General features: G+C 38.1%; 1 protein-coding gene across 1 annotated transcript; it reads left to right on the top strand.

Moving 5' to 3' along the window:
* The first annotated feature begins 1,159 nt into the window (after nt 1-1,159).
* On the top strand, nt 1,160-24,304 carry loxl4 (lysyl oxidase-like 4). The gene is made up of 15 exons (XM_017412709.2): nt 1,160-1,237; nt 2,178-2,504; nt 3,507-3,808; nt 3,890-4,104; nt 10,541-10,579; nt 10,812-11,025; nt 11,111-11,288; nt 15,637-15,791; nt 15,883-16,050; nt 16,416-16,578; nt 16,666-16,909; nt 18,314-18,429; nt 18,729-18,865; nt 21,469-21,580; nt 21,684-24,304. Exons 2-15 carry the CDS (start codon nt 2,198-2,200, stop codon nt 21,752-21,754), a joined length of 2,421 nt encoding a protein of 806 aa, XP_017268198.1. The 5' UTR covers nt 1,160-1,237; nt 2,178-2,197; the 3' UTR covers nt 21,755-24,304.
* The last annotated feature ends 424 nt before the right edge of the window (nt 24,305-24,728 follow it).

The following is a 24,728-nucleotide window of genomic DNA, read 5'->3' as shown; positions in this document are numbered from 1 at the left end:
CAAAGGATGCAGATGCAGAAAACACACACACAAATGCACACATATGTTTGATGTGTAACTCATATGGACACTGCTGGAAATCTGCAAAGTGTTAAGTGTTTTCAAAGGTAGTGGCTGATGTTTAAGTTCCTACCTACCCTGTCATAATTGCCATTTTTCATGTCTATGAATAAACCGTGTTGCCTTAGAAAGGTGCCCACTGAGGTTTACTTGAAAACTATATACAGTTTATCAACACAACACCCTGACGCCAAAATTTTCCAGGTGGCTAAATTTGTCCCAAATCCTCTAAAAATGGCTTGAAAAGCAAACAAACACGTTTCAAAGATGAGGAGAGGTTTTAGTGGACATCTGGCATAGACCGTAGTCAGATCAAGACCTTCAAGACAGTCGAAAACAGGATTGCACTGATCAGTTAAAGCTTTATGCTCCCCACACCACAATGATATACAAGACTGTAACATACTCCTGGGCAAGGGTGGAAATGCATATTCTCATCAGTCACGTTCACCATAGCTACGGTGAGGCTCAGACTATTTTAAAGTTGGTGGTTTGTGGCCATCTCAACAAGGAAATGTCTACCCTGTGGTATAGGGAGCTTCTTTAAGACACTTGGAACTTAGTATTTGAAACTATTCTGGAAGCGGAGTCTTTCCTGTTGGTTACTTTTACACACATTCATCCTAAAGTTGTGTAACTTTCTGAGGGGCAGTTGTGCGAAGCATCCTTAGCTTAGCAGAACGAGGCATAAATCCCCTCACACCTAAAACAAGGGACACGTGATTTAATATAAACAATGTGGGTAAGATATGCAATGATTTCTGTGGAGGCATTGAACAGAAATCCTAAAATCAAAAAGTCTTAGTGTTCTAAACTCTTAATTTATTTCATTTGTAAGAAAAAAAACAAAAAAACTTTTAGTTATGGCAAAAAAAAGATATGTAACTGTAGAAAAGTCAGCATAAAAACACAACATTTGTGAGAAATTTGTGGATAATCCACCACGGATGTTTTCAGACCTGTCTGCAGACAGTTTCACTTTTAGTATTTTACCATGAAAGAAAGAAATCCAGAGAGAAAGAGGAGGGAGGCAGTGAAAGGGAGGCAGGGAGGGATATATGGAGAAGGAGGGAAGAGGGGAGGATTGACTAAGGGGAGCATTTAGTAGACACACTCCTTCACACACTCACTCTCTCTCTCCTTGCCACTGACATTCACCATATTAGCTGCCTGCCAGGTGAGTGAACTTTCACCTTCCCATATTTAAAAGTTTCAGGGTAAAGAATGATGTCTTAAACTGGCCTCGTTTTAAAAAGTTAATTTTAGTTATTTGTTTGTGACAGCAGGTTAATTAGAGTGTAACAGGTGTTCTGAAGGATGAAATAGGCACAGGATGCTCTAGTCCTGCCTGGTACATTTTATGTCATTTAGCAATAGTACTACAACAACTGGTAAAATTAGATAAGGGTTAAATTTTAACACTGTAATCTATACTCAGTATAGGTTTCTGAGATTTACTCTGTAGAATCTATTTACTTATTGTTGGTTTGTTCTCTTGTAATTTTATCATCCAAACACACGCACTCATATTTTGGGGATTTGATGTACTGTTTTCCTGTGGCTTCCTGTGTCTTTGTGTATTAAGTAACTCCTTCCACCACCGTGTTTGGCTGCAGCACTTGTTCAGCACCAGCTCAGACCCACCTCTTTTATTTTTGTCTAGTTGTTTTGCCCCGAGGCATGTTTATTCACCTAAATTGCCTCACAACAGCGTGCTGCTGAACGCCTAATTATATGGCTTTGTTTGACACGAGTGAAAAGTCTTGATTTGATATGCATGGCATCAGTCTGAGGCTCCCGCTGCAGCTGGAGCTAAAATCAAAAGTGGAAACGCAAAACAAGGCAAACCCCTTTCTTAGTCATTGTCTACAGATAAGTTACCAATGTAGTAACTGTCTTAGAGCGGAATTCTTGCAAACACCAGGGTGTACACTTGTGGCAGTACTCAGTATTTTGACCAGTGGATGTCACAAGTGGTCTACTTCATAAGAAGGCCCTCAAATGCTTGTAAAATTTATAAAACTTTTCATACAGTGAACATCTGTATCCATAACTCACAGTGAATAGCTTCACTGTAAAATTGAATAAATCTGCCTAACATCAACCTTTACCTACAGGATTCTTCCTCTGACTCAAGATGACCTGCTCCCTCTGCTTGAGCGTCCACTTCCTCCTGCTGCTGTCCTTCAGCTGCACCACACACGCTGAACCTCGGCGCGCCTCTCAGCGCAGGGTAGCTCGCGCGCCGGCCGCCAAGGTGAGACTGGCGGGAAACTTTGCGCGGGAAGCGAACGAAGGGCGCTTAGAAGTGCTGCACGACAACACCTGGGGGACTGTCTGCGATGATGAAGTGGACATAAAACTGGCCAATGTGGTGTGCCGAGAGCTGGGTTTCCGAGGAGCTGTAACGTGGGCTCACAGCGCCAAGTATGGAGAAGGAACTGGTGAGAATGTTTACCAAATTCGAATTTCTTGATATGGAAGCTGAGAAAGACCATACCTGATCACTTATCATTGCTTTGAGATAACAAGCTAAAGGCCCATTTTGTATTAAAAACAATTATTATTGTCATTACATAGAAACAATAAATGTACTTTTCTTGAGAAAACAGTTTATTTTATTTAGTTATTTGACCTCAAAAGTTTTGTTTTCTTGTGATATCAAGAAATTATTTCAAAATCGCAAAAAGACGGATTTTGTTTTATTGAATGAAGGAACAGACTCACCAACAACTGATTCATTGGACAATCAGCAAACTGAATTACACATCCATGACTGAACTTACTGTTATAGAACATCTTGACTTTTTAAAGAAATTATTACCTAAAGTGATTTTTCAGAAATGTGAGAAGACCCACTTTCTAAACATATTTAGGTGCGTTAGATCTTATTCGATCCCCTTATCCCATATTGTATCCTCTAAATCTTTCTTGCTGCAGCGTTTTGAGCCTACAGCTCACTTGTATAGCAAAGACCGCTAATTAAGGCATCCAAAATAACAAGCATCATAAAGTGACAAAGATAACTTGTTTTGGGATTTGAGCCTACATCTTGTTAAGGTCGACTGGCAGGCCAGCAGTGCAAATACATGAGTAGAAAGGGGGCGTTTGTTTAAGAATAATGACAGCATTTGCTTGCCAGAGTTGTGCAACACTTGCTGTGGTTTATGGACATTCTTTACTGCCGCTTTTAAATCCAAATTAAAGCGAAGGTTGAATAGATTTAGGGAGCAGGATCTACAGCACCTTGCTGCCTTGTAAAGTATGGTGTATCTCCTGCTAAACACACTGCTGAGGCGCAATCCTAAATCAGCCTGCCCATAAAAGTCAGGTGTTAGACATTTAGCAACTGATTTGAGCTGCTGGGTAGATGCATTACCTAGTCATGCACTGAACAATCAGTAAAAGTCCTAACTGATCCAATTGTAAATTTATTGTTTCATAAGGTCCAATATGGATGGATAACGTACGGTGTGACGGCTCAGAGAAGTCCTTGAAAGACTGCAAGCACAACGGTTGGGGGGTGAATGATTGCAAACACTCTGAAGACTTAGGGATTGTGTGCACACCTGAGCAACGAGTGGATCAGCCAACCAATAGAGGTCACACAACTGCTGCCAGGCCTTCTGTCAGCCACGCACCTCAATGGGGGGGCAGCGTTGCAACACAGAGACATCCAGGATATGGGTATTATGGAAATGGACATCCGTATGAAATTCCCAGGTTCCATAGACCCCACCACTATCAGGTACAGCTGTTTCTGTCTGCTACGGTCTTATTATTCTAAGAAAGACAAGTAATCATGGGTATGATGTGTCTTCTTGGGCAGGGTCACAGTAAGGTGCGAATAGAAGAGGTCCGTCTTCGTCCCATCCTCATGGTCACAAAGAAAAAGACCCTGATCACAGAGGGTGTAGTGGAAGTGAAGCATGCTGGGAGATGGAGACAGGTTTGCGACCTGGGTTGGAGTCTCAATAGCAGCCGTGTGGTGTGTGGGATGCTTGGATTTCCAGAAGCTATTCAACACAATGTCAAAACATACAAGTAAGTAAATGCAATTCACATTTATGAACTTAAGTTATTATATTACAAAATACTGGGTGCTGCACTGTGGTTCAGATGGGCAACCTGCTGTGCAAATGATAGTATTGTTAAATGAATAAAAAGCCATTCTGAGGCGTGAAAGCACAACAGTGGCATCTTGTTTCGAACCACTTTGAGTAAAAGGTTTGCTTATCTTTTTCTCCCAGACACTTCTCCCCTTGTCCTCTTTTACACCTCCCTTTTTCAGCCTTAAGATGATGATAAAGGGATTCCTGTCCCCTCTCCGTTGCCCTTTCTCTGCACTTCTCTCTTGGCAAATCACCTCTGCACACCTCATTGCCTTTCTCTCACTCTTTCTCACCTCTCTCCCCTCTGGTGCTATCTTCCACCTGCAGCTCTCAGACAAAAAAGCAGCACTTTAACTTTTAGATTCTCATGCTGAGGTGTAATATCACTGCTGATTGTGCTTTAACTGTCCCATCAATACCGTGCGTGACTAAGGTAGCTATTGGAGAGTGGAATGAGGGTCTGTGCAGGATGACTTGTCTTACTGACAGGGCAGGGCATTCTCTTCACACTCAGCTCAGCCATGTGTTTTTCTTGTTGAGTGCAATAGAATATGCTTTCTAGCACTTTCAGGCTTGGAAATGTCAATTGATTGCCTCTTTTTTTGGGTTCATATGAGGATTTTACACATTTGTCTAATCCCAAAGCCATCACATTAACACTATTAGCCTCTCTGCATTAAAGCTATTTAACCATATTTAATGCATTTGAAGGAAAACCCACTCAAATTTCTGTAAATAACTAACATAACACCAATATTATAACTTCTGTAAAACAAAGATATGCCCTAAAGATAGGAGAAATATGGTTAGATTGTGGAAATAGCTTGTTATCGGGCATATAAAATAACTCATTGAGACCTTTTTTTTTGCTTATTTTGCTTGTCTACAATGAGGTAGTTAAACTTATATTTATCGTTTACTCAATTATTATGACTTATCTGGTTTAGTATTGATTAGTGTAATATATTTTAAGACTTATTATGACTTTGTTTTGTATTTAAAAAAAAAAGCATTTCCACCTCTGTATTGCAATTTTTTTTTTGCAATACATTATGGGTAGTATTTGCCATAAACTACCTGAAGAAGGTTTCACACTTAAAGGTTTAAACTGAAGACCAACACAACAAAAAAAAGATTTTTGGAAATTTGTGACAACGTTAAGTTTATTAAAATAATCTTATATTGAAATATTCTATGCAATGTATTGTATAAAGGATTATTAAAAATATTTCCTTCAGTTATTAGCCTATCTATCTAACCAGGTGCTATTTCCAGCCAGTATTTTAAACCGTGCATAACTTACAAATATACAGTATTTATGTTAATCATTCTTGTCAAACTCGGCACATAAGCTGATGAGCATAAAGGCGAGAATGTAACGCAGATCACAAGTGTTGAAGTTTAAAACAGGTCAAACACATTTAATTATACCGTTCCAGTGAGACATGGCTCCTTAGTTGTCTCCTTTTGCCTCTTTGGCAGTGATGGACATTTGTTCTCTGCTTGCTGGAAAACCTTGACAGTGGTTTGGGAGAATGTTCCACTCTAAAACCCACATGAGGACCACACATTAGCAGCTTCTATGAATGAGAAGTATCTGACCATCAGTGAAAGGGAGCCCAGTCGGATTTTACTCCTGGAAAGCTGCTGGCCATGAGTGATTCACAATTTAGCTTTTTCTTCCTTCTCTTGGCCGGGTTTATTGTAACTGAACAGCCGACAGACCGCAACATCTGCTCCGTACTGCAGGTGCTAGACTCCTCCAGCAACTGAAAATGCTGCAACTTGGAAGGAGATTTATGCATTTTTGGAGATTTCTCTTTATTTACCACAGACAGTCCCAGTGGAGCACACTCTGTCTCTGAAGGCATTTCTGCACTGTCCTTGACTTGAGCTATCTGCTATAAACACACATTATTAGGAGCACTGAGAAGCTATAACAAGCTCTGAATGTCAAAGGAGGGAATCTTATGGAATAATATCCTTAACAATAAAAAAAAGCCCTCATAAGAAAAAGCAGCCGAAAGGGATCATTTATTATTACAACTTTTCTGCATTGCAGGTGAGAAACTTTTTGTTCGTCTGCTTGGTTTTTCTTTCATGGTGTAGATTTGACAGCACAGGTAGAAAAGAACTCAAAATAAGATGCACAGGTCTTATTTGAGGGAGAAATCGGATGTATAGATTTATATAGTGGCAACATTTTAAAAGAGACTTTGCTGCTCACCATGAAGATGGATATGACAGAGGAGAGCAGGGTTGCTGTAGCTTGAAGGGCTTGGATTTCAGCCTGCTGGGACTCTGCCCGCTTGCTGTTCTAAGATGCTCCTTTAAAATTTTCTCCAAGGTCAAGTAAAAGAGCTTAAATGGCCAGGCTTTCCTGGTTGCCTAGTCTGGGATTTAAGCCACAATAAAGTGGCCACTGCTTTTCATCTAAATTTACAAGAAAAATAAGTTTGTTTAAACTCAAGCCAGTATGTTGAAATGTGTGTAAATTACAAGGCTCTGACATGACTTTGCGTCTTGGCTTGTCTGCCCTGGCTATGACCTGGTGTTTTTCTGAGGCCTAGGGGACTACATGGGTCCAAAATCTTCACGATGTGTTTGCTCCCCAATCTGTACCTGCTTTTCCGTCTCTACAGATGCATATTTGCGCTTACTTAGTATGTATTTTTGACTCCAGACTGGTTCAGAGAGAACAGATGCCCCAGTGTCTCAAATGTCTCTGATATAGTTGACTTTATGCTCATGTTTCCCTCAGTGTTTGACTCCTTCCTGAAAGCAGCAAGGATTCCTAGAAACGCTGAATCAGGATATGTTGAGTTATTATTGAGAACCAGAGTTTTTTTCAACCTTTCTTGGCTTGGACTTGAAGGTAGATGAGAGGATCACATTTGTTACTACACCACTTTGAAGTGTTAGTTATAAAATACTAATCCAAAATAAAGAGAAGACTTGCTCTGAGGCCATCTGTCAACTACTTGTTCAGCATTTTCTTCTAGTTGCCAAAAAGAAAAAAAAAAACAGGGATGGTATCTAAATTTAGCCAGAGACATTCCCTGCCCCTAATTTTCCTTCTTGGCCAAGTTTCTCAGTCCATTCTTAGAAATCCTGGACCCTGCCATGTTTCTCAGCTCCTTGTGTCTGTTGGATGAAACTCTGAAGATGCTGTAATTACAAGTTGGTCGGGACCAGAGCTCTTCAGGGTTTCTGCTGAGGGTGAAAGAAACACACCCCAATTATAGCCGTGTGTGTGAGAGAGTAAAACAGACCTGGCACAGAGAGTGTGAGAGAGTAACAAGCCAAGGAGGCGATGGAGAGAGGAAGAGCGACAGCAGCAGTCAGATGGGGGCAGATTTTTGCTTGCTCGTGTGAAATGTGGCCAATTACAGCTGCACTTTGGAGCACTGTCCTGCGTCAGCGGCTGTCTGTCTTCCTCTGTCACCGTAGTGATTTGGGGACTTAACCAGCATTTTGTTTAATTACGTTTTGGCTGAAACTTTCTTATGATAAAGGTATCAATTTTAGGCTTCTTGGTGACATTTTTGCGACCAAATGTGGTTTTCCTGTCTGGTGTTTGTGTGATCTTCCTCAACGATCTTGTCTCTAATTTATTTTTTCATCTTTTAATTTCTGGGCACATGCCATTGGGTATACCTTTGGCTCAGATCAGGCTTTGGAATCTGGATTTCCACAACGAACTGAAGACGCTAAGCATTTTCTTTTAACAGTTCTCTTTGAGCTTCATGAATTTTTCAGCCATTATTTTCACATCAAAGGCCTTTCTATGAAAGAGTTGAGAATAAAATTGTTGTAATTTTGCTCTAATATTCCATAAAAAGGGTCAAACTGACCCTACTTTGTCCTTCCTTTACACTTTTCTATAAATCCAATATGTCATCATTGCGCATGTGGTCTTAACACGAGCAAACATTATAACAAAAAAGTCTTTATAAATTAACTTTTTATTGCTTTTAAGTGCTCGATTCAAAGCATTTTTTGTTTAAATAAACCTTTAAAAACATGAAAAACAGAGGACGTGCAGTACAATTAAGTTGTTGAGCAGTCTGAGGGTGATGTAACCTACACTGTCGTGTACTTACCTTTTAACAGTCTAGTCGGCGCCTCTATCATTAGTTTCTGTTCACTTGGTGCCACAACAGCTGCTGAACTTACTGTTTACTTTAACAAAGCTCAAATAGTAAGTGTTGTCGAAAAGAAAAGAAAACTTTAACTTAGAATGAAAATGTTGTTGCATCTAAACACATATATGTGCAATTTTTCATTATCAATAACTGAAACATAGGTTATTGTCTAATGTTATACATTTACCTATTCATGTTTTCTTACTTTTGGGTGAAAGTCAAATGAAAGTCATTCAGTCAAATGAAAGACCTGAAGGCATCATTAACAGCCAGTGTAGTTTTCTGAGGAGGGAAAATGGTTTAGCTGATTTGTCTGTGGTGAGGTCACAAACAAGTCACAGACATGTTTGCCTCATGGGAAGATGTGTATGCTCCTGGCTTTCCATTCAGCACTGCTGCAAAGCCACATGGTAGACACATCTAAGATATTTTACAAGTGCGATTGAAGAGACTGTAAAGAACAAGTGTTAAACTCTGAACCAGTCAAAATTTACAGCAGGTCACGGCACAGACAGCTTTATTTAAAGTTTGATATATTATTAAAATAATTATTGCTGGCTGCCATGAAAGGCAGGCAATGTTGTAATTACCAGTGTCAGTATGTCCGTTTGTTAGTAAAATATCTCATAAACCAGTGGGCAGACTTTAATGAAACTCTCAGAAAGTAATCATTGGATGTACATCTACAACTAATTTACATTTAGAGTTAAGTCTGATTCAAAATGGCTGCCACAGCTAATTCATCTTAGCAAACATAAAATTTCTATACTGTCAATTTAACAGATATTGAGGTAAATCTTTGTATATAAGTAGCTTAGAGTCATTTTCATCACCTACTTTAAGTGCTAATAGATCACACCAGATGATTGTTTAAAACTTTGGCATGCAAGGTTAATTTTTTCAAGAAATGCTACTTAAATTTATTTATGCATATATTTTATGGCTAATATACTTTAAAAATTAGGCTGTTTGACAGCAAAAGTTCATAATTTTAGTCCTTCTTGAAGTTGGATTTATGCTTCCAAAGAACCAGAAAATGTACCTACAGTATATCAGGGATTTGTTTCCCAAATAATATCTGAAAATTTAAAAATGCTTCAATTGTTTAAATGAAAGTATACTGGATTTTAAAAAGTGCTAAAACACTTTTTGATGAGTTATATGTGTAGATTAGGAGCAATGAGTTCTTATTGGTCAGTGTCTTCTTGCAGCATCAGGAAAGGAGTTATTATATGATTTTGGAAAGTGTATGTTCAGCAGCGCATGACTTTAGACAACCCTCAACATAACATTATGTCACTCACAGTCTCTTGATTCCAACACCCTCAGTTTGTTTTTAAGGTTTGTGCTTTGTCTCTGCAGGAACGTGAACATTGACCTGCCTTTGCATTCACACAATGGAACGGGGAAGTCACTAAAATCAGCATTTTGATATGTTGTCATGAACACTTTTTTATGTGTTTTAGTTTAAGCTCGTAACACTTGTGATGCTGTGCCACTTTGAATTGAATCATAAAATTATGGTTCATTTTGTTTAGTTATATGGAGTGTTTTGATAAAATTCATATATGATGGTGCTCATACTACAGCTCAACACATTTGAAGCCTTTTGATGGTGTCTTAAATGATTTCTTTAAGTAATAATCTCTGTTGTTTAATGTTTTTCTTTGATTTCTGGGCAACCATTGTTTTGCATGTACAGTAGGTTTTGGTGTTTTGGGTAATAGTAGATGTCAGTTTGCTTGCAGTGTGCTTGTGTTTCAGCGTTTATGATGTAATTTATGTTATTGTTAGCGATAGAACAGTGGTCTGTGGATGTACTGGCATGGTCTCTGTGGTCCTCTTGCCTTTGTGCCAAGAGAACAGAGGGTTTCCTCTCCCCTGCTTTTGTAAGCGGACTTCTGCAGAAATCATTGTTTGGTTCCAGCATAGTGCCACAGTACTTGTTTGTACACTGTGCTTGGTTAACCCCTGCCTTCCCAAAAAAGTTGTGTGTGACTGAATTTGTATGTTGTGTCTGTTTTTGGACTGCATGAGATTTTTGAGGTAAACAGTTTAGTTCAAAATAACTTGGCTTGTTGTTCTTTAAAATGTCTTTAGTTCTTGCATTAAATGTGCACCAGTAATAATGCATCAGTTAGTTGTATATGATCACATTATAAATAAAACACGCAGCAGATTGTACTGAATATAAAATAATTTCTGTATTTTTTTCTTTTCCAGGAAAATATGGGACACCAAGGTCAAAGATCCATCAACAAGGTCATTAAAAGTCTTTGATTAAATCTTATCAAACCTAACCTACATAGTCTCAGATCATCTGTATTAGTTTTTTTTAGGTGTTGAGGTCTTACTAAAGAAGAATAAATTATATTTTTCAACTCTGAGATATTTTTTTTCTTAATTCTGTTGCTCATAAACTCCAACAACTCACTATCAAACTGTCTAGAACTGCAAGAACAAATAACCAAAACTTCCTTTCTTTTCTTTACAGACTTAGTCTCATGGCAAAAAAGAAGGGATTCTGGGTAGAGAAAGTTCACTGTCTGGGCATTGAGAACAGCTTGTCAGAGTGCCACGCTCAGCTGTCCATCCCTCGTAGTCCCACTCCTTGTAAGAATGGGAGACATGCAGTGGTCAAGTGTGTACCTGGGCCTCAGTTTGCTCGAATCTCCTCAGGAAGACCCCAGGCTCCTCATCCAGTTGTGGTATGATTTGTACAGTTTTGTCAAACATGATGCAGTGCGTATCTGTGTGAGAACTAGTATGTGAAATCTTTGCTGTCCCACGCAGCCTGTGCGCCTTAAGGCAGGACCCAGGCTGGGTGAGGGTCGCGTCGAAGTGCTCCGAAATGGAAAATGGGGAACTATTGTTGATCACTTGTGGGACAGGACTGCAGCCAGTGTGGTGTGCAGAGAGCTGGGTTTTGGTACTGCCATAGATGCCCTGCAGGGAGCCTTTATGGGACAAGGTAAGAGAAACAGACCTACTTTTGTAAAACTCAAAAATATGAGCAAAACGTCATGTTCCGCCTATATATTTTAAGTCAGCATTTTTGGTTGTTTAAATGTGTTTATCATACGTCATGGTATTCCAGAGACGACAGGGAGACTTTTGCTTATCGTAGACGCCGCACCCGTCTGCCCTGACTGATTAGATAATGTGAAGGGCAAATGTCTTTGGCTTTTTGTCTGTATACGTTACCTCTTAAGCTGCAAATGTGTTGATTGCAGAATCTCCAGCTAAGATTATATGAGCTCTGTGCCAGTGGTACCAGCTGTCCAAACACCATACACATGCATGCGTGCATGCACACACACACACAAATAAAGAAACATTGTGAGCCATGGTGGTTTACCTTGGCATTTGGTAACTAAACCCAGGGACATAATCTTGGTAGATTAAAGCAAGTTTTTGATTTAGTCACTGAGTGCTTATTTATTTATTTTTTTGTCCATAATTTCACATGTCCGGCTTTGCTGTCACATACCATCTCAGTCGACATCCAGCTGTTCCAGTGGTGTCTCCACCCTTGTGATATGTGAGAGAAAACGTTTTCCCCATGCTTCGGGCTTGGGTGTAGTCTCGAAATATGCTGTAGGAGACGAAATGTGGGATGATATTTCTGCTGGTTTAGCTGTTCAGATGATCAAAGGAAATATAATTTTAGGTTATTTCTGTGTAGGAGATGTCATTGATGCTATAGCTTTTTGTTTAAAGAATCCAAGAGAAGTAAAGTCTGAGTTACCTTGCAATTCTAAGGGAACTTTACACCAGCCTTCATACTCTCTATCATCTGGCTTTGATAAGTCATATGTATGAGTTTAGGCTAAATGATTTTTTATGAGAAACAAAAAAATATATTTTTTCTCTACATTTTTTTTCCTGATTCAAACTCATATTTTAAACTTTGCATGTGCTATATAGTCCAGATTGTAAACTGCATTAATTGTGTTTCATGTGAGTGTATGTAGAGCCTCAATCAGACTTATAACATGAGCATATGGCTTTTCAGGCATTGTTTGGATTAACAAATTGGAGATTTATCTTCCTAACATTTACTCTGCTGTTGTTTTCCTCATGAAAAAAAAAACTGTTCTTTATCTGTTTTTGAGGATTCACTGATCATTTTGTGTGGATGTGCATTGCCCAGTGAAGGAATCCTCTCACTTGTGATCTAATAGCCAAACCCTACAGTTTGGTTTTCCCCTGTGTGGAATATTTAGCTGTGAAAGATAAAATGTGAGGTTTTAGGAGGAGATTTGAAAAGACCTGCACTTACATTGCCAAAATCAGAAATCAGTGATAATTTTTATGAATTTTAACATTCTCAAGCTACTTTATGCTACTAAAACTAATTTAGATCAAGTCAGAGCATATCCTAATAGACCTGCATTGTTTTTCTATAAATCAGTGTTGGCAGCATGGGTGTGGATGTCAGCACTTTTACCTCAGAGTGAAAAGATCTATGATTTATGTAGAGTTTGAATGTTCTTCTGAGCATACAATTTTATTTTCTATATACTCTGGCCTCCTTTAAAAACATACATGTTAGGTTAGGTTAATTGGTGATTCTAAATGACCTTTTGTAGTCAGTGGATTCATGAACAGTAATTTGTGTAATTGTGGTTATGCTGGTCCTGTGATGAAGTCAGTTCAGGGTGTACCCTCCTCTTGCTCGGTAACAGCAGGAATAGGCTCAGACCTCAAGAAAGCAGGTATGGAAAATAATTGATTTTGACAATATCTGTGTCTAGCAGCTTTAAACTGTCAGAAAATCATCTCCATTAAATGAGTGTCGCCATCCGAAGGCAGCAAAACGGCCATCTTGATAAATCTGATGTCTCGCAATGCAATCAGGGTACAGTGCAATTGCTCAAACGTTTGCTGCTTTAACTTCACATAAATTATGTTCACTGGGCACCAGGCTTCAACAGAATGACCCTATAGACGTCCATCAGAAAAAGATTGGCCCCGCTACCTCAGAAAGAAGAGACTAGAGATGTGTCCAAGAGTGGCTTCATTAATCAAAACAGTCTTCCATCTATTTTCCATTTCATTTGCACTTTTTTCAGTTCTACACATAGTTTAGTGAAAGAATAAGACGATGTGTAGATTTGGTAACATTAACAGAGTTTATGTGCCCATAAACGTGTAACTACAAACTGAGTGACAAACATTGTTTGCTTTTCTTTGTAGCATGAACCAACACACAGCACACTGCTTCCTCTTTCAGGCTCTAACATATACACGACTTATTCCTGGTTGCTTGATCTTCAAAGAACTCTGGCAGCTTCCTTTTTATAACATACAACCTGCAGGCCTTAGATGGTCACTTTTATATACTGTATATTTTTCCATGCCCCAGAGGCCCAATAAACACAGTCTTATGTGTCATGGAAAGTTAAAATAAAAATGAAAAAACTCTTACAGAGAAAGACATCTTTAAAGAGTCAATTATTTTTGTTTTGTTCATATGTTTTTCTTGTTAATTCAGGACTGGTGCAATGCAGAAACCCTAGAATAAACTTGCACACGTGATTTTACTTGATAGAAAGGCTCACTAAATATTCTGTTGTAGTATGAAAAGAGCAACTTTGTAACATTTATGGCTTAAAACCTTAACTATGATTTTAATGCTTGTCAGCTGCTGAGGTAAATACCCACAGGCAGAAAGGCCTTTTCAAAAACAATAATAAATATTGCACTTGACTAAGATCCAGGTTAGATAATATCTCAAAAAAGGCAATCGAGACAAACACATTAATGGACTCAAAATGGAGTATAATTTTAGGAAAAAAAAGAACAAGGATTTTCTTGTAACCAGCAACTGTTGGTGTTATTTTAAACAATAATGTCCCTGTTGTTAATGTGTTCTTTTCTCTAAAATTGTCCCACTAATCTCTCCAAATGATCACTGGCATCTGCCAGTTCTAATTCCATAATAATCAAGCTCAGCTTGTTTAAAGCTGAATTTAAGATTCTATATTTATGTTACATTAATTCCATTCATATGTATCTCTGTTGTCAATCTCAGTCATTAACCCCTGAAACCATGGCTTGATCATTTAGAGATTTGATGTTGAGGAAGCTAAAAGCAAGATTCAGTTTAGTTCCAACTTTATCTGACAACTTTTTAAATCTCATCATCATTAAATTTCTCATCATCATTAATGAGTTAAATCACAGGGATGTTGTTTGTATTTCCATTTCAACCAACTTTGTTGCTTTACTGTATAATTTCACCTTTGAAGTGAATAGATGCAGAGTAGCAGGCATGTAAGGAGCTAAAATAACCTTACATCTGTGTGTATTTGTGTGAACGTAAATTGTGTGTGGCTAGTTTCTTGGGATTTATTTTGGGGTGAAGTTTAAATCGAGCATGCCGCAGTTCATTCTGTGGATCACGAGTTTGGCTTGATAAGTTAAACAGTGAGAGATTAGATCTAGTTTGCTGCCTTTACCCTGCAGACCAAGGTGGAAGTGGGGATAATCTGTCATTCTCTTACATGCAGTATGAACCTACAAGTGGTGACCAGCATGGAAGCTAGCCTACAATTTACTAAAATCAACACAGAGACAAATTGGGTTAGGTTGCAATCTGTCATTCCTAATGCTTATTTTCTTGACTTTTTTCTTTCCTATAGCATTTGTGGTTTATGCTGTGTTTATTTCCAAGGTTCCCCATTTAAAAATTGGCTGTTTACACATTTTGTTTTAAGAAAACACCAAGGCCACAGTTTATTCTGTTTTTTTTTATTTTTTATGTCCGGCCACATTTAGTGACAGAACTTAGAGCTAAAAAAAAAAAAATCAAAGCTTTTTATTTTATTTATTTATTTTTTCCATCATCTTTTCATTTGTCTGGAGAAGATCTTGTTTTAAATATATACCAGTAAGTTATTTATTTTGCTGGCACAAATTTGGTCTTGTTTGTTCACTCAGTGTGGCAGACTACACACAATGTTGTTGTTGTCGCTGCGCCCAAAGCAAAGGAATGGCCGTAATGAGGTGTGACAGATGCCTTAAGTAGATGTTTTTGTGCTGCTGTTTGCCTTGCATGAACATTTTGTAATGACAGATAGCAACTTTTCTTTGTTTAATGTTAAATAGAAAACCTCATTCACATTAAAGAACACAAAGCCTCTCTTATGCATTACTGCTCGCTGCTTTGCATGTTAAAATCTCCTCATGGCACTGTGTCTACTTTGAGTGACTAAACACAGACACAGTGAATACTACCTTGTAGTTATGTCTATGTCTTTTGGTTTTCATATTTCCAGCAGTCTTTAAATCTACCACATCTCCTCCCTCTTCAGGTACAGGACCTATTCATATGAACAACGTACAGTGTATGGGGTCAGAACGCTCCATCCTGGACTGCTACTTCCAGGAAGTCCAGCCATGGACATTTAAGCACAGCCAAGATGCCTCCGTACGCTGTAACATCCCTAAGACTGGCTCAGGAAAAACGGTATAAAAATAACTTTGTCACTATTAGTAGTCTTAGTTTCACTTATGGATAAAGCATAAACCATTTTTTCTCTAATCTGATGATTGTCTAGATACGGCTTGCAGGTGGTAGAGTCCCTTCTGAAGGCCGTGTGGAGGTGTTGATGGAAGTTGGGGGTCGTAAACGCTGGGGCTCTGTCTGTAGTGAGAACTGGGGCATCAATGAAGCCATGGTGGTGTGCAGACAGCTGGGCATGGGCTTTGCTGCCAGTGCTCACCAGGTAACACCCTCCCCAACCAGCAAAACACAACAACTGGTCATTTTTTTTTATCTCTAATGATAGGGCCACCAACTTTTCTCAAAGTCCTGAAGGAACAAACAAAGCTTCTAATGTCTAAGCCAATTTGTTTAATTTTTTAAAATGACAAACTAAAGCTGTCAAACCCATAATTTCTCTGAGACTTGTCAAAATCCCATCAGCACTATTATTGAGTTATTGATGTGAAAATGAAATTAACACTTGGAGACAGATCTATAATCACAGCCTCTGTATTCACTGCAGCAAACAATGAACTATGTTACTGCTCTTTGATAGAAAACCTGACAAACTCACCGTGTCGTGTCTCCACGCCCTTTCTTTGACAGGAGACGTGGTACTGGTCTGGTGACCCAAATTCAAGTGATGTGATTCTTAGTGGAACTCACTGTGTGGGAACAGAGCTTTCAATCCAACAGTGTCGTCGCAACAGCAACATTCACTGCCCTCGTGGAGGTGGAACCAAGGCCGCTGGGGTCACCTGTTCAGACAGTAAGTTGACCAATCTTTCTATAGTTCTCTGTCTTCTCTTCTTCGGTATTAACTCTAATCAAACATGTCCCACTGAACACTTCTTAGCCGCCCCAGATCTTGTTTTGGATGCCCAGCTGGTCCAGGAGACAACCTACTTGGAAGACAGACCCCTCCACTTGCTGACCTGTGCTCATGAAGAGAAGTGTCTCTCATCCTCTGCTGCCAGGTTAAACTGGCCATATGGCCACCGACGCCTGCTGCGCTTCTCCTCTCGCATCATGAACCTGGGTCGGTCTGATTTCAGACCTAAAGCATCGAAAGACAGCTGGACATGGCACGAGTGCCACAGGTAAGAGATACAAAGCTTGGGTCTGCAGACTCTTGCAATGAAAAGAACTGTTAAAAGACCTAATCTGTGTGAGGTATTATAATAGTTCTTGTTAATCTAAGAATCAGATTTAACAAGTATTTAAGATTCACCTTTTTGGCCTTCTTAACTATCAAACCATTGTCTTGTCAACATTTTGGAAATTTTGAATAACTTTTATTTCAGAAGGCATTTACATGAAAACTTTGCATGCTTTAATTTCTCCCCATCATTTAATAATTTTGATATTTGTTTTGCACTAGAGCATTAAGATGATGACATTCAAACTACAAAATATAGTGGTTCCATTAAAACAAGCTGTTCAAGCATACATAAGCACAGAAGAACAAAAGCATAAAAAGCTGCAAAAAGTTTTGGTGCAGGAGACATTACAAAACATAAAATTATGTCCTAGATTGTCTTCATTTTTTTTGGTGATGATGTCATCTGGCAGTCATTCTGATAACTTTGTTTTACATTCTATGCTTTTTAAAAATGCTATAATTAATGTCTTTGTAGGCACAAAACTTAGCAAGTAAGTCTAATTCATTTAAGTACTTTCCCTACTTAAGTGACTACAGTGCCAGTCATTACAACAGTGCCACAGTATCCACACTTCTTAGGTACTAATTTTGCCCTGTGCCTGGATAGTCAATACAACAGTCATAAAATTGTACAAAAACTGGCTTTGAGACAAGTGCAAAGTTTTAGAAAATCAAGGTAACTTTTATGAGTTAGCTGGAGGCTGTGCTTTACAGTGTCCTGGATGTTTACTAGCTGTGGTTTTCAGATACTCTAAAAACATTAAGACAAACATATGATTTATTTAACAGAATAGCTTGTATGTGAACTGATGACATAGCTTCCCCCATGTTTTGTGAGTTGACTTATGTTTAATTTAATTGCATTTAATGGCTGCCAGGAAAGAAAAGTTGTTAAAGGTTTGATGAGGTTGTTACAAGTCGCATGCAAGGTGGACATTAGACATAAGAGGTGGATTGTCACTTTAAAAAGTGAAACAGTGTTGTCATCTTTTCATATTCATGAGCTAGTTGGTGGCAGCTATGGATAAACCAGTCACCCAAGGTTGGAAGTCACATATGGGTCAAGGCAGCCCAGACACAGTCAAGTCCGCCTCAGTTATTACAGCATATCAGAGCTATGGATGCAAGTTTCAAAGCCCTCTATTCATTTATAATGAATAAATAGCCCAAGCAAGCTGGGGCTAAAACAAGCTTCTGTGAGAAGTGTTATGGTGACACCCTGCTCATGTTCGAGCGGTGAGGTCATGAGGATGGAAACTATAGAAAGCTAGTGTTCAGTTTGAGTAAATGCACGTACTCAGCAGAAACACTCTCATCTGGACTTTCCCTTCTGACATGGCAGGCACTACCACAGCATCGAGGTGTTCACACATTATGACCTGCTGACTCTGAATGGAACAAAGGTTGCGGAGGGACACAAGGCCAGTTTCTGTCTTGAGGATACATACTGCCCCGATGGTAATGTTCAACACTGTTAATGAATCCCAAAAATATGATGTTTTTTTTTTATTATTCCAGAAGGCTAATAAAGATATTTTCACAACAGTTTTTCACAATTTTACTTTGTGGCTGATGTTGCTGCTTTTGTTCAATCCTTCTCCATTTATTTATTATAGCTTTGGTCATGAAAAAAGCATCAATTCATAGAGTACTAATGAAGCTGAATGCTCCTAAAAAACAGGAAGTGTTGAAGCATCCAAGGAGCTTTGATGCTTGGGATTAATAAGGATGCTGATATATGTGTGAATGTGTCTTAGGACTCCAGAAGCGGTTCTCCTGCTACAACATGGGTGATCAAGGCATTTCTGTGGGCTGCTGGGACACGTATCGCCATGATATTGACTGTCAGTGGGTTGACGTGACAGATGTGCGGCCAGGTGACTACATATTCCAGGTGAGAGGTCATTTTTAATCTTCTTTATTTCTTCTTGCATGTGCGGGACATGTTAACACAAGTTAATCAAAGATTCGACAAACTCTGAACCTAGTGGCTGGTTTAGGGTTCCCTTTCATTATATGTCAGCGATATTCAGTCATTTTCTTCAATAACCATTATGGACATACTGGTAGAAAGGCACTAACTGTCATTTTCTGAGTCAATTCTAATTTCTAATTTTTTTAGATTATCTTGACACCAGATTACAGCACTTTCTGACTTTGTCCTGAAAATTGAAATCAAAACAAACTCAATTTTCTGTCTTGTTGGGGGGTTCCAGTTAAAAACTCACTGAGAACCTGCAAGTAGAATGCAAGTAGAATGTACCTTTTTAGCCAGCATCTCTGAAGTTAAACAATTATCTTATTAAAGATTCTGGCCAGATTATTCAAAAACAGCCAAAATAGCTGTTTGTTAGTATCCTATTTGTCAAGTTAAGCTAACTATACTGCTAACTAGCTACAACAGAAACTTTACACATATGTGTAGAAGTGTAAATAATCTCACCCAACATTATCAAAAAGAAAAAAAAACAGGATTTTTTTTTAAGATAAACTATTTGGTTAAGAAAAAGAAGTTAGCAGACTTTCAAGATGGACTTTCTCATTCTAATGCAGAAAAACATGCTAACATTCTCCTTTTTTCAATCAACACCAATTTAAAAAAAGTGCTCACTTTTTGCTAAGTCATTGTGGCAATCAGACTACACATCAAACACACCATCCTCCATTATCCACCGTTTCCATGTCAGAACCTTAATCACACTTTGGTATGTGGTATTCCTCAGATCTTAGCATGGTGCCAATTACTTCCAAGCTGCGGGAATCTGGTTACAGTGGAACTCACAGTTTGTAAATTATTGCTGTTGCCCAGTTTGTTACCCATTTTTTTTGATAATTATTGCTGTTACACACTCAGTCTCTTTAATTGACACTTTTTTACTCTCTCTCTATTGAAGATCACCTTATTTAATTTACCCAATAACTGAGGTGTTGCGCATTTCCATGCGCAGACTGCATGTATTTTAAGCACACGGAGAGGGGTTTAATTATACCGTGGCACATTACAGAGACACAAAGAAGTGAGTAATAGAGAATGACAAAACTAAAGTTAAGATAAATAGAAGATGGGAAGGGCAGTGTCATTTCAGCCCTAGTATGAAATCTGAATTGGAACAGCAAACAAGGAAAAACAAGAGAGAGAACATAAAACAAGTCAAGCAGTGAAGTGGTTATTCTTCAAGGCTGCTGAATTGGAAAAATACAAATGGCTTTACAGCAGCTTTTTTTTTCCTACCGTGTTCTTTCTTTAATCTTGAAAAGTGCAGATCACGGCAGATGTTTCTTAACCTGAGCTTCACAGAAAGACTCGGCAGGCCTCTCCTTGAACCACCCAGAGTTAATGAAACACACCAATTTACCCAAATTAACTACTGGCTCCCTTTAGTCAAACAGCACCTAGTCCTCTCTTCCATTAGGAACGGCTAATTTGCCTCCAAGGAATTCCTCCTGCCCTATTTTTATTTTTATGGCCAATTTTTAACTAAAAGATGCATTCTGTAACTGAACCAGCCCTCCTCAGCGGAACCCTGTACACTCTGGTCCAACACTGTAATTTACAGTGAAAAATTAAGAGACACTGTTTTTTCTTTTGAGTGAATTCACCAAGTTTTCTCCTATTTTGGTGTTGATTGCTTTCTTTTCTCCCAGAAGCTGTTTGTAACCTGTACTTAAAGTGGGTGTAGCAGTTTGCAGAGCAGCTATTAGAGTAAATGGCTTCACAGTACTATCACTAGGCCAGATTAGGAGAATGGTTGTATCAGCAGTTATAGAGCTGCTCTGCAAATGACACACTATTAGTACGTGTACGGCTGCACTCAGAATAAGACTGATTTCAGACATAAACATACTTATGCATAACTACTCTGTCACAACAGGCTGCCATTTTAAGATAATTCAATTTTCATTTTTGCAATTTTATGGCGGCACAAGTGGCGGAGCATGCTTCTCGTCTTCAAGAGCTTCATATATGTGTTGTAGCTTCGTTTGCATTAGCTTCCCTGAAACTCATTGGCAGCCATTTACCACGTGTTTGATATATTAGACGTTTGCACAAGTTAACAACATTGTTAGAACAGGTTATTTTGAAGGATCCAGTGGTACTTTTCATATTACATATTGAAGGCAAAGATTTTATCACTGCCCTTTAAGTCCATATGCTCAAACCTCAGAAGACAAAATGAAAAATCATTCCATCATCAAGTCCATGAGAAAGTGCTACAGAGTGTATTTGTTTCATAAACTGCTGTATGGAAAAGTCATCCAGTAATCTTTTTATAGATGAGAAGCAGATTGACCATAAAAAAAAAAACATCCCAGCCACGATCGCTGTTTAATAAGAATCTCTCACGATTATACATGCAACTGCTGTTTTCTTAGAATGACTTTTCCAGGAAGCAGAACAATAAAACTTGTTCCTTATTGTCTATGAACCTGGCCAACTGGAGTTTAGTGTCTGGTGAACAACAAAGGGATGTTATGGATGATTGTGTTGTTTGGCAGGTGGAAGTCAACCCTTCACTGGACATGGCTGAATCTGACTTTATGAACAACGTCATGAGATGTCGGTGCAAATACGATGGCCACAGAGTTTTCATGTATAGTTGTCACACAGGTGAGGATGAAAAAATCTCTCTTATCTATGTTTTTTTTCTTCCTAGATTTCTCATCTTGCTGAATTTAAGTGTACAACTTGTTTTTAAATTTACTTTTAACAGGTGATGCTTACAGTGCAGAGACCGAAGACCTGTTTGAGCACCAAAGACAAATCAATAACAACTTTGTGTAGCTCGTCCAATGGTCCAATTTGAAGGAATTACAGTGGAACACAGGGTCAATGGTTCCAGGAATCCTGGGAGCTTGGGACCCACAATAACCAAAAGAAAGATGCAATTTGCCACCTGTTCATCTTCTCATCAGATGTTGGTAAAATATTCATTAACGCATCGTTCAGCAACCATTGCAGGAACATTTACATCAACTAGATCGCTCATTGGGAGGAACAGGTGCTGCTTAGTTAAACATGATTTTATCTTCTAGTTAAACATAATTTCATGTTAGTGTCACTGGAAAAAAAAATAGGTGACAAAAACAATGAAGAAACTTGCGCTTTAAAAACGAACAAACAAAACAACAACATAAAACTCCAGAAATGGAAGACATGAAAATTAGACAAAAATGATGAGATTGTATAAAATGTTATCCCAAAAGGCAGATTTTCTTGACATTGTTAGAAAACCTGCCACAGTTTTACCTTCTGTGCTTTGACATTACAAAAATACTGGTGCTCTTTAACAATACTGTATGTTTTTATATTAACCTCAATGAGTTTCAGGTAGACAATGTTGTACTGTGTAATTTAGTACAGTTATTTTTTTACTTTAGCTTTAAAAAAAGAGCTCATTTTATAAAAATATTGTGCTTGACATTCAGAATAAATAAAAAAAAGACGTCAATTTATTTTAAGGAAGGAAGCACTTTATCTTTAGAACAAAAGTATTCAAGTCCCCCTCCCCGCCGTCTTAACTACCTGCCAAATTAATAATCAAGGGTGTTTATCTAAACTGACTGTATTTTAGTTTTATATTTGAAAATTAAAATGTATTTTTTTGTTAATTCTTTCTGTTCAATGTTCTCTTTATGCTGTACTACTTTATTTATTAAAATTTACACTTAGACAGCATGCTCGGTAAAGAGATTATTAGCTAGTGTTTAATCAAATCTCTATATTTTTATTTTTGTCTGACACAATTAACGAGGGACAATCATTTCTGCAGATGCTATAGGACATTGGACCAGTTGCAGAAAAAAAATAATTGTTGATTTATTTTATTTTATTTTTAGTCATTAAAACAATTGTAACTGTATAGTTTTTTTTCTCTCTCTCTTTTTCTCGCTTTCAACCTCTCTGATGGGAGGAAAAAGTGGCCTGACAAAACCACAGGACTGTGGTAGACAGGCAGGCTGGGTTTTGAGAGCGTATAAAAAGCCTTTTAATTACCTCTGTTTGGTTAGACTTAAGGTTACAGTTAAGATTGAGGCTCAAGCAAGTGCTTTATAAAGAAACACCATGGAACTGTCACTTATGCAATCGTGGAAAAGGCATGAATCTGGATTTTCATCTTTATGCAAACTACAAAAGAGATGCAGATTTTCTGAGCGTTTTAGTGACGGGGACAGGGACTGACAGAAAGAAAAAGGGCTCAAATTTGGTGAATGGCTTGGACAGATGTGCAGTTAGTTTATACTATAAAAGCTGCCTTGTTGTTGGCGGCTATATAGAGACCACAGGCTAGCATTTTCAGCTCCCCAACGAAAACAACATGTTTGGGAGAAAAAAATTAACTATTCTATTCATGCTTCAACACAGTAAACAGTGACTTTATTTGTACTAAGGCCAAGCCTTCTAAAATGTACTGTATTTTTCTACCCACAATGATGCAGCTTCGTTTTCTCTGCAGCATGTAAAATGTCTTAGTGATATTGCTTTTCTCTTTTATGTGTTTGTTTTTCTGTTTATCTTTCAAACTGAACCTGTTAAGATGTTTTTCTACTGAGCAGTTTCCTAAGCATGTCATTCCTACAGACAGACATTCCTGTTTCTTTGGATGATTGACCGTGTCATTAGGCTTTTTATGATATGGTCTCCCTAAAGAAGGCCTGAAACAGCTTTCAAATAGTCAACCTAATAGCTAAAATATCAATTCTAGTCAAGTCAGCTAAACAAGATTGGACATTATTGTTACGGGAAAGACTTAAAACTTTGAATTTACATGTTTTCCTGATTTACTAACTTTTTTTCTGTCTTTATTGGTTTAGACTAATTAATGTTGTCTCTTCTGTGTGTTATTTAAAACAATATGCCATTTCATAGCTTAAGTTGGTTCATATCCATCAAATTACTGTGTTTGTACCTATACTTTGAGCATAGCACTGGGATATTGTTTTTTTATGGCCAGTTTTGCTTTAAAGCTGAGAGTTCAATCTAAATGGCGCTGATTGACCGTCGTATGTGCTCTCAGGGACTTTGACCTCATCTAAATAGTACAAAAAAATATATAAATATATATTTCATATGATGTGACTTATTTGCTCTTAGCTGTGATGACAACAAATGAACTGGAGCTGTTTGGACTGTCAGTACTTTTACACAAACTAATTTGTACCCACACGTTTATTTTTGCTGGTAAAATTTCAAGGTATGATGGTGATAAGCTTTGTTATGTTTTTGCCCTGCGGGAAGTTCAGATAACTGTGGATACACACTGGCTGAGTCGAATCACAACCCATTCATTCATCATTACTGTGAATCAATAAAACTTCATCTCATTCTAAGCTGTCTTTCGCTTCCTGCCTCATTCTTGTTAATGCATAACGCAGTACGATATTCAATCAGAAAGTAGTTTGAACAACTGCTGACAAATAAAAAAAAAAGAAAGTGAATACACTCTTGTATGTTGATCAGGCACAAAAGTAACATTTACTTCCTAACCGTGAGTCAGTCCACTCATTGTATCAACATACCTATAGGACATGGGATTATTGAAGTGTTTTGTTCTTTTGGTTATAAGCAGATTTGCATTTAGATTGTTTAGGTTTTGTAGAATTATGGGATGAGAAATCCATGGATTAGAATGATAGTGAAGAACCACCACAACATCATCTTCTATTGAGATTATTAACCATGATTATTCAACTAAATTGTTTCAATCTTGTAGTTAATTGATTTAGCTTACTGTGATAAACAGGAGTTACAGAAGACT

The sequence above is a fragment of the Kryptolebias marmoratus genome, linkage group LG22 (assembly GCF_001649575.2).
Source record: "Kryptolebias marmoratus isolate JLee-2015 linkage group LG22, ASM164957v2, whole genome shotgun sequence".
NCBI lineage: Eukaryota > Metazoa > Chordata > Actinopteri > Cyprinodontiformes > Rivulidae > Kryptolebias > Kryptolebias marmoratus.
The sequence above is the reverse complement of the archived record's forward strand: the minus strand, read 5'-3'. Positions and strand labels throughout refer to the sequence as shown.

What these genes read in the sequence shown, in the direction of transcription:
- loxl4 (XM_017412709.2), top strand. Translation starts at nt 2,198, where the DNA reads ATGACCTGCTCCCTCTGCTTGAGCGTCCACTTCCTCCTGCTGCTGTCC. An exon ending in AGACTGGCTCAGGAAAAACG is followed by an intron (nt 15,792 to 15,882) that starts GTATAAAAATAA and finishes ATGATTGTCTAG; the next exon opens with ATACGGCTTGCAGGTGGTAG. An exon ending in GGATACATACTGCCCCGATG is followed by an intron (nt 18,430 to 18,728) that starts GTAATGTTCAAC and finishes AATGTGTCTTAG; the next exon opens with GACTCCAGAAGCGGTTCTCC.